General features: G+C 42.8%; 1 protein-coding gene across 3 annotated transcripts in view; it reads right to left on the bottom strand.

Moving 5' to 3' along the window:
* Positions 1 to 3,709: 3,709 nt before the first annotated feature.
* Positions 3,710 to 10,897, bottom strand: part of NARS2 (asparaginyl-tRNA synthetase 2, mitochondrial) — a 49,926-nt gene continuing 42,738 nt past the window's right edge. For all 3 annotated transcript variants that reach the window (XM_068930645.1, XM_068930646.1, XM_068930647.1), the window contains one exon: positions 3,710 to 4,541. In XM_068930645.1, coding sequence (XP_068786746.1) covers positions 4,397 to 4,541 — 145 coding nt within the window. In that variant the 3' untranslated portion in view covers positions 3,710 to 4,396. The remainder of the gene's footprint in view (positions 4,542 to 10,897) is intronic.

Here is a 10,897-nt window from a genome sequence, read left to right as displayed (position 1 = left end):
CGGTAAGAACTCATATAGTAAATGACATACACCTCTTTACCAGCAGGATCATAAAACAAAACTGTACAGTCCTTCAGCACGTCAGGGCTTTGCAACAAACAGTAAGGCAAAACAATAAATTCATCCCCTGAGACCATCATTTTTGTAGCTTCTGTAGCTTTGGTTAGATCTGAGGAAATTAGGACTTCAATGGTCTTTATACAAAATCTTCCTTATTTCTCCTTTGGATTATCTCCCAATTCTCCCTAGGCTTAAAGCAGAAGCTCAAAGAACAGCAATAACTACTGCTACTGGTTTCAGTAGCAGAAACGTTTCATTTGTCTCTATACGCACATTTAACGGGAATGATGACCAAAGTGTTCATTGGCAAATTAGTCCCTTTCTCCCCCCAATTAAGAACACATCTATAAGCTATTTCCAAAACAATCAAGATTAGTCTACTAAAACTACACATTAAATCTCCCATCAAAGTCTTGGCGTTCTCTCAAACAACTGATGGGCTATAAACTACAACTACTACTGAACAAACCGGAGAGAGGACCACTGGGCTACTTTTCTCTCAGGTGTGGAGGCCTGAACGCAGGTAACCCAGTTAAAATTCCTGTGCCAGCAAAGACCCTCTTAGCACCCTTCTGAGAGGCTTGCATTTGGCTACACAAAGTCGATGGTACTGCTGTTGTATCCCCAGAAGCGTCCTCTCCCATCACTCTGGCCTAATGTTGCAAGTCCACAGATCCAGTTATCAATGTCACTGATTCTTACCTCAAAAGCTCAGGGTGAGGACAAACCCGAAAAGAGGCAGCGCTGGCTGTCTCAGGAACTGAAACTTCCCCCAAAACTACCAAAACTACAAAAAAGGTACCAGCGCAGGCTGGCTGCGCTTGAGAGCCGAGTGCTTATTGCATTGAAAACGTCACACTATGACTTACTGCATTGCATGTTCAGGCTAAAAGATGGTTCCTACGTACAAAGAATAAGAGGTTCTTACTTGAAGAAGCTTCAGAGTTTTCACCTGGTGTCAGCCACTGCAGGAAGGTAGATGAGATCTTCTCAGCAAAGATGAAGCAAGGAAACGTCTTCAGTCTAAGAAATTTTCAGTGACTTCAGTCTAAGAACGTCTTCAGTCTAAGAAATTTTCAGTGACTTTCCCTAACTATGCTTCCAAGAGGAGCAGCCTCCCCTGTCCCCTAAATTAACTTCCGCTTCCTTCAGAGAGGAGATTCAAAGGAAATGCATGACATTCCAGATGGAAATCCCTGGGAAAACAAGGTGCGTTCCTGGGCAATACCAACCGGTGTTATATATACACATAGCATGAGGTGAACAATGCCAACCCTGAGAAAAAGAGTGACTCCCTCCCTCTCTGCCTACCCCTAACACAAGTTTTTCACAAGAACGACAATCGCAGTATTAACCCTAAGCACTACCATCACACAGGCCTCAGCCTCTATCTTCCCTTCCCTCCCATGACCGGATGAAGACTGTTTCCAAGACTGGACAACCTTTTTTTCTCTCTTTTGAACCTGAGCCTTCATCTGGTCTGTTGTACTGGGAACAACCCTGCTTTCCTTCTGCTAGTTCAGCCACGTCACTGGGGACAGTTTTTGGGGCAATGCCCCATCAGATCTGCCAACTCACTGAGTGCCTTTGGATGGAAGAGAAGTTCACTTAGGAGACGGGGGAGACGACTCCTCTCGGACAGGCAGTCAGAGAAACACACCCAGAATCTCTCAGAGTGCATCTTTGCTACATCTTTGTTTAAAATCTGCCTTTACAATAGCTGAGAACAGGTTAAAAAAAATCCCCAAAACCCTGATGCTTCTTCCCACACCTGCCTGTAAACAAATCAAAGGTTCAACCTTTTCTATCTGTCCTACAGAAACCTCTTCTCAAGGCAAAGAATGAAGGGTGGATCACGCGAGGTTCTTGCAAGCTGTCACCAGGTTCTTGCAAGCTGTCACCTCATACGGGCCCTGACAACTACTTTGCATGCCTTTTTAAAGCACTCTGGCTGTCCTTTCCTTTAACGTGTCACCTCATGCCACATCGTCCTATGACTTTCTGGCACCTTCTACTATCTTCTTTTCTACACCTTGTTTTTTTTTTTACCTTTACCTGTTTAGCCCCACCCTGCCCATCAGATTCAGCACCTTGCTGAGTGATCAACAACCTCCTGCATTCCGGCCTTGAGAACAGCCTGCTAATGCCAAAAACCACCCAGCTACCCAAGCTGCTTCAGGGATAAGAGCAGCCAGGAGATGACTTTGCCATCCATCCGCTCTGTTTTCAACGGAGGCGCTTCCAGTTCAAACCCTCTTGCTTACAGCAACTGTGACTGAATCAACAGCTAAGGATCTCAATAAAGACACCTCGCTAACTGGTAGTTATTTAGGAACGTGGTATGCATGGGGCTGTTTGGCAGCTATACTCTTTCCATTTCTTTCTGCTGAAATGAGTTATTCCAAAACATAAGGGCTCAGCTTAGTCAGTGACGTCCTGCATTAAGACAACCCGTTAAAAGTGGAGATGGTCCAAACACACACAGATACTTGGGTGTCTGATTTAGGAACATCTCAGTGGTTTCAAAGGTGAGGCAGGTGCTTGAACCCTTTTGTGGAACTGGACTTATTGACTCAGGCTGTATCGGAAACCACAAACCAGCAAACGTACAGTTAACGCCTGCCGACTCAAGTGGAGGAAGGAGATAATGAAAAGAATCTTGATATGCAAGGGATGCCTCAACACATGCAAAAAACACTCCAAATCAATGACCTCGTGCTGAGGTTATCTGCCTGATCGTAATATGTACCAGCCACAGCCGCAGACCAAACTGAAACATGGCAGGTGCCACATTACATAAACACGTATTTTTAGATACTGCAGGTGCAGTATTATACAGTCCTACCACAGAGAACCATGACTGCAGTATTACCAGCGCAATGCTATTTGATTACTATTTTTCAATCTCTTTCATCTACTCGGAAGAAAAGTCTTCAGGGCTGTTCTGCAGCCACTTCACACTGGGTTCATTAGCAATAAGGCTATTACCTTGGAATCTTTTTCTCTTTATATATATTGTTTATACTGCAGCAGTCTTGGGCTTCATGGTAGTAAGCACTATGCAAAGGACCATTTGCTGGATGGTGATAATTTAGAAGGGAAGGATGCTGGAAACCCTCAGTTCAAGTCCCAAATAAACCACTGGCTTCCAATTGCCTTAGGCAAGTCAATCTGATCTGCCCTCGGTCCTGTCTTCAAAACAGAAATGAATTATTTCTCTACCTGGCAGTGACGCTGACAGTGTAAATCCACTAAAGACTGCAAGGAGTTCAGATCCTATAGTGACAAGCAATTACTTAATACATATGCAATGGCTGGGAGCACACGTTGGTTGTTTTGAAATACAGACAAATCTGCTTGGCCAGATAAGCATGTAAGATATCCTCCCCATAACAACCAAAGCAACAACAAAAAAACTCCTCACTAAACTGCAAATTTGGCTTCAGAGATGTGAATGAACTCTCATCTAACAGAACACTTTTTTCCTGCTATGAACATGTGCTCTCTTGGAGATAGAAAACAGATACCTCCCACAGAAGCTGTGCAGCTAATGCGGGTATATGGAAAAGGAAACACCTACCGAAGAGACTGGAGGAACCACTATGAGGCTGAGTGCCAGTTTTATGACAGAAGAAGAAACCACATGGAGTTACAAAACAACTCAGTGTACATCTTTATTGATGATTCACAAAATCAAACATCGTTCACCTAATTCACTCCAGCAGTTAGAGTATGACATTTTTCCTTGCAAGGCTTGGCTGATTTTTCCAAGGTAAACAAAATTTGCTTTTAATTCTGGGGGGGGGGGGGGGAGAATCATGCTTTACAGTTGCCATTTTGTAAGAGCAAATGCATTACAGCAAGGTCAATACTTTGCAATTTTATAACACTCCATCTTTAAAGCACCGTGCAGGCATTTAATTAAAGCCTATTAAAGCCTCACAGCAGTCCTGTCTCCCACTACGTTTCAGGACACACCTCCTTATTAATATTTCACATAAAAAATCCCCCCCACTACCTCCCAACAATGCTTATTCAGTACTTCCATGGCTTGTGTTATTCTCATGAGAATCTTAACCCTTTAGTTAAGTGGGATTTATTAATGCTCTGAAGTGCACTGAACACATGAACTACCATGAAATTAACTCCAAGTGTCCTTCCATAATCTCACCAGAAAATATATTATTTTCAATAACCTGGTATTACCTTTACCAAAGCTCCACTCACACAAAAATTCTCGTCACCTCCCAATAAATCATCACACTGAGTCATGTGCTAATAGGTTACATGCACATGGTCACACCAGTGGTTTTCGCCATGCGAGTCAGCTGCAGAGCTACAGGAGACAGGAATGAGAAAACCTGGGGAAAGGAATAACATCTTTGATATTGTCCACTCCCAAGATGTACTGTAGGTAGCGTTCAAACCCCATTCCGAAGCCTCCATGAGGAACGGAGCCAAATTTTCGGAGGTCTAGATACCTGTAATTTAAACAAACAGTTACATTTGTAGCACGGTTATGCTGATGTAATCAGAAAGAGCTTTTCATCTAGGGTTTTGCCTTCCATATTAATTACTTCCCTTTGATCCTAACCGTGTCCATTTCTGCCAACACAGCCTGCCCTGTCAGGGGTGTGAAAAGGTGCAACTCCCTGACAGGCAAAACTGCATTAGCAAAAGCCCTAAGCGCAAATGCATTTAAACCAGCATAGCTATGCTTTTGCCAATATACTAGAGCCTGTTTTGTTTAGGAGCAAGAGATCACTGGGAGACAACGAAGAGCTTTAGCGTCATAGCTTTGCTCATAATGGGAGCACCTTTGAAAGTTTTAAATCTAAAGCAGAGGCATGAAGCCAGGCTCCTACAGCAACACAAAACATTTCCATTGTCAGAGATGCAGTCACCTGCTCCGGTTTAGTTAGCCCTTGCCATGGTGGTGCTGAAGTCTGCCCTACAATAGATTCTATCGTTTTCTGTTAAGTCGTCTTTTCTATAGTCTAAGTCATTTTATTTCCAGTAATTTCTTCCGAAGACTGTCGCACAGCCTAAATAGGTCTTGCTTTCTGCTAAAATATTCCTTCAGATTTTTTTTTTTTCCTTTTAAGATAATTACGATGGCTTTCAGTTACTTTTACTTCAATCACTCTTATAGCCTGATTCATTTATTCCTACAGCTGGTCAGCAAAAAAATCTTGGACATATCTTGTCCAAAATTCAGACCTGGAGCAAGACGTTTTATTTTGGACAACAGTACCTGTTGCCCACAGGAATCTCAGGTCCCTGATTTGGGAGCAGGTATTCCAAGCGTATGGGTGTTAACCTGTGGCTGCAATGCTGTACAGAAGATTATGATGGTTTTTCTTTAGACTTCCCTGTTCCCCAGTTGATGTGATACCCAAGAACTAAATTTGCACCTATAAACTGTCACTAACAGCTTTATTTTTATTTTCATAGGAGGGAAAAAAAAATCTCAATGGTCCTACTGATTTATGGAGTCACTTTTTATCTTGCCCAGGCCACAAAGTTTTATTCCTTGTATGAATGCACTAGTAAGGGATTGGGTGACTCCAGCTGTATTACATGCTTCTCATCTTCATGTATGAATATTTCCCCATCACTTATCTATATCTGTCTATATTGATAGCGTCAGTCTTCAGAAAGATTCGGAAATGCTCTTAGTTATTGACCTTTGATGAGACTATCACGTGCTTAAGCATTTTGTTAGATTGAGATCTACATTTTAATAGAATGAAGCCAAATAACGTGACTGATCACGTCTACTTGCAGAATAGGAACGTGCTCTCCAACAAATTTGAGGGCTGCAAGAGATTACTCGGGCAGGCTTAGCTCGACAGTATGTCTTTTATATTATTTTTCCTTGCAGTTCATTAACAGTAAGCAGTAAAATTTGGGAAGTCATTTATTACAATCAATGCAATCTTTAGGCTTTTTCCCCAGTGCTTTTCCACTTCTATTCCACTGCCTTAGTAGTGAACCTAGAAGCAGAACTTCTTAACTGTTCCTAGCACCGATGCACAAAGAAAGGTGCAGTTAGGCCAACGCTGCAAGTTGAACAGCAGGCTCAAGAGCAAGGCATGTGTTTTCTTAGCCCTGGGACCCATGTGTTTTCTGTCTGCTGGGTATTGCCTTGGTTAGCTCAGGCTTAGTTGTATCCACCCCATACCTACGATAAGAACCCCTTAGAGTATGTGCAGGCAGCCTAGGCAACAGCATGGTGGTCCTCATCTCTACCCACTTCATACAGACAAGAACGTGGGCTTCTGCTGAGGTACTGGGCACTGCCTCCAGGGAACTCCTCTTAGCACCTTTGTGAGGATTTTGCAAGGAAAACGACGCACAAAGTTGATGTGAAATAGGAAAGATCTCATAAATTTGAGGGATATAGGTGCTGCCCGTGAGAGGAACTGGCAAATCAGCTAGTGACAACTTTGGCTGCAACTAGTAGTTTAAATAACAGCATAAGCATAGCTGATGATGTCTGTGAACGTATCTCAGACAGTGCAAAGATGGCTCAGACTGAGCCTAGCATCTCTTCTTCCTTTTTGCTGGCAGCAGAATTTATAAAGTTATTGTAAAAGAGATGAAATAACTCAGCCTCTTCCAGATGAATAATAATAAGTTCTGCTGTCCTTGCTTATCCAAAGCTTTCATCTTGTAGATCTCCAAGCACTTTCAGAAGCCATTTTGGCAAAGAAAGGACTGAAACCCAAATCATTAAAGTTTAATGGAAAAAGTCCATTGAATTAAATGTGCTGTGGATCAGGCCTGTGAATCCTTTCTAATGACTGTGCTTAGGAGAAGCAAAGGAATTGAGAAATTTCCCATTCTGCTCAGATGAAAGGAAAAGTAACTGCCTGCAGATGAAGAGAAAATTCTCTTTAGGCTGGAAAATGCTCCCTGAGGTTCTCTTCATTCAATAAACTCCAGACATTCGAAGTTTCTCACCTCAAAAACAGCCATGAACTAGTCTCTCTCTCTCTCTCTCAGTAGCTCATACCCTAGAGGAGGCCTGAGCCCTCCATCGGCAACCGGGGGCTGGGCAGCGTTATTTCACGGGGGAAATATTTTTCCATGACCCCAGCTGGCCTTGGAGTTCATGCCCTGGACCTGGAGGACTGGTAGTTCTTCTGAGATTTGTATCAGACTAAACTATGTGCTGCAACAACATCCCCTGGCAGTGAATTCCAGGAGCTTGTTATGTGCCAAGTTAGAAAAGCATTTCCTTTCATCCATTTAAAAACCTGCATCCTTTTATCATCATCTTAAGCTCCTGTGTTGCACTGCAATGCACTATGAAGAGCAGTGCTCTCTTAGTGACCGTTCATAAGCAGAACATACTCTTTTTTGTCAGTCTCCTTTCAAAACAAATATAAGCTTGGGTCTTTTATTCAACCCACTTGTTATACTGAAACCTCCTCAGCCAGTTAAAAGAAAAGTGCGGCCGAAAGAACAAAGACATTACACAGTCGGTGAAGCTGAGCGTTCTACAGCAAGGAAAAAAATACATTAATGAGAAAAACTTAGAGAACGAAAAACTACTAATGAAATGACGTGACATTTGAAGAACTGTTTTGTTGAATGTTTTAGGCAATAAACATGCAAAATATCACAAGGTTCTGATGCCAAGCGAAACACCATCTTTGGTTTCATACAGCTTCTGCTCTGTTGGAGCAGCCACCTGAAGAGCTAAAGTCTCTCTGGGAATCCACGACAAAGGCATTCAGGGAGGTCATTGCCAAACGCTCTCACTGATGTTAGCGGGGTTTGGTTTAGCATCGACTTTCTGCCTGCCTCCCTGTGGTCCACCACAGCGTGCTGGGCTCTTCCATCCATATAGCAGCGATAAGACGACCAGCGTCCTGCCAAGGAGAGCTAAGGACTACCTGTTTTCACTGGGCTCTAAGGAAGGTTAAAGGAGAATATTAATTCTGCCACTGGCCATGGATTAGAAGTGGTTCACCAGTGCTGCTCGTTCTCAAGTCCCATTTGATGCTCAACTCTTCCTTTCTACCTTGCCACATAAGGACAAGGACGCAACTGAACGCCCTGGCATTCAAACCTCAAAGAAAATTAGAAATGGAGGAGCCCAGCACAGCTCAACCTTGTCCATATAGAGCAGGAACAACACCAAGATGACACAGGAACATCCAATTTGAGAGAACAGATAACGCCTGCTCTGGTGCTATGTACTTTCACCAGTATTACACTAAATCAGAAAGGTATCTGGACTTTAAAGGGCTCAGTATGATCCTATCTTTTCCATTTGCGCACACGATGAAAATCAGAGTGAGGAAATGGGCCTTATATGTAGAAGTACTAGCAGAAATGCTGCTCAAGCCAAGGCTGGTGGGAGAAGTTGTTCATAACAAGGTTATCTGTTTTGTTATTGCTTGTGTTAAGCTGGTACCTGGAGTCTGCCGTCAGGCTCAGGTCCCCAGTGTATAAGGCAATCTATTCATACCACACCGCCACGGAGATTTCAGTCTCTGCCCCCTACGGCTAACAGCCTAAACCGGCAAAGAACAGGAGGAAAGAGGCACAGAGGTAGTGAGTGACTTCTCAGAGTTAACCCCTATCTCCTGACCTTCCCACCTCACTTTCACAGCCCTCTCTCAGTCTAGCCAAGATCAGCATCTGCAGTATTGAGCTCTTTTCTATTTACAGTCTGAAGGGAGGAATGTGAAAATAGCATAAAGTAACTGTAGAATCAAGCTAAATACTTCTCCAGCTCATATTCTTTATGGAAGGAAACCTGCAAAACAGGAAAGACATGTTCACTTGAAAGAGATTCAGAGGGGTTCTGCAACGTTCCTTGTTCTAACTTTTTGAAAAGCTCTCCGAAAGGCAGGAATGGGCAGAAGCAAAACAAGGTTCCAAATCATCAGTTGCCTCTATGTGCAATGATTCCTTTGTATGCAAGGCGCTCCTGAAGCAGTTCTAGACGTAGTGAGCTCCTACAACATCCTCATGATCAATGGGAAAAGAAAATAGGTAGAAACAGAGATATGGCAGCACATAAGGGATTTCAAAACGGATCATGTTTTATATAGCTGCCCATTCAAAGGTTAGCAAATATTACACTTCAAATGGAATGAGTCAACTGTTCTCCAAAGAGTCTGTGCGCCAGCTTTGGAGATGAAATTTAATCACTAAAATGGAAGTTGATTTCAGTCCCTCCTGTCACCTCCATCGAAAAGATGAAAGCTGACAAAGCTATCTGCCTGTTTTCTGGTAGGTTCTGGACTGGTGTCCAGAAGCAACCTGAGATACTCCTGCGCCTTTCTAGCACGCCAGACCCTGCTATGGCAGGGGGGTATGAACAGTGTTTTTCTTCTCTGAGAAGCTGCATCATCCCTGATGGAGTGGAGGGAAGAGTTTCCAGAACGTGACTGTGGCATATCACATGAAACTGCAAATTGGTGATGGGACGATGTCTTACTCTTCTCTCTTGAAGGAACTATAAGGCAAGACAGAGCCGTCCTAGTAGTGCTGGAAGGCTCTCTGACACTGAACACCAGACTTCCTCTGGCTGTATCTCAACATCTAACTAAACAACTGATCGTTCTTGGTCAGGATAATTCTTCCCTGCCCAGTACACCCAATATTCAATTACCGATGTGTTTTAAGGTTGCTATCTATGTTCCTCTAAAATACCAGGTACTGGTCAGTTAGAAGGAGAAAAACAACAATCTGGCCTATCAAGCCTCACCTGGGGTCCTAGGACTTAGATTCTGAGTATTTCACATTAGTTCTAAGGAGGCAAAAAGTAAGCAGAACATGCTAAAAGGATTCAACTTTAGTGCTACCTCCTACCACAGCCTGGTAATTTTCTGAGAAGACACACTGGGCAGGTTAGCAGCTCTCTGCCAGCACAGACATCACCTCCAGTCCAAGTTAAATTGTATGGCTGTGCAAAAATACTTCAAATGAACAGAAGCTATGGGCTCCAAGAAATTACAGACAGCAGTCCTGAAGAGCTATGCTCTTGGTCAGATGAAATGATACGGTGTGTTCTTGCCCATGAATGTAAACACTGCAGGAAGATATTTCATTCACCCTGTTTGCATATGGACGACATAAAGGCCTGCAATGGCCTGTTTCCAAATGATTTCATATTGTGGGAAGAGAGAGAGTAAGAATCCTATATTTATTCTACTTTTATCATGACAGTCTCCCTAATGACCATTCCAATACTGAAGAGCATTTGAACGTACTCTTCTAAATGTAAAACTCTTTTGCACCAACAGTCTCTCAGTAGTTACGACAAAGTACATACCAAGAAACACTCTTCGAGAGGAGCATAAAAATCTTGTCATTTTAACAGGCTAAACCATTAATTCAAAGGTTGCTTTGTCTCCTTAGCAGGACGGCTGTAATTGTTGTAATTACTTCAACCACTTTGTTAGGAAAGATTTTTCAACCCAATTGCCCTGTCAATTGCAAAGGGAGTTATTCATAGAGCTGTTAAAGGTCACAAATCACTCGTGGTTCTGTGCCCTGTTTATCTCACGCAGTAGTGGTCAGAATCTATTGCATTTTGGATGCAGTTTAATGATTCAATACCAAAATTCACTGACAGGCTGTAAATTAATCCACTTCATGCAATAATGACAGGAATGAATTGTGCTGTGAGTAGACAAATCGGGAAGATAAACTAAGTAACATTAGATTAAATTTTGTTCAAATGAACTGGCTGTTCCATTTAAACTGGCAGTGACGGCAGGGCAACTGGGCCAAGAAATCTCCTCTGAAGAACAGGATCAAAAAACAAAACAGTTGTTTGAAGAGTCTCAAAAGAAGAAACATAGCTTGCAGA

The sequence above is a fragment of the Struthio camelus genome, chromosome 1 (assembly GCF_040807025.1).
Source record: "Struthio camelus isolate bStrCam1 chromosome 1, bStrCam1.hap1, whole genome shotgun sequence".
Lineage (NCBI taxonomy): Eukaryota > Metazoa > Chordata > Aves > Struthioniformes > Struthionidae > Struthio > Struthio camelus.
Note: the sequence above shows the minus strand (reverse complement) of the source record. Positions and strands in the feature narration are given on the sequence as shown.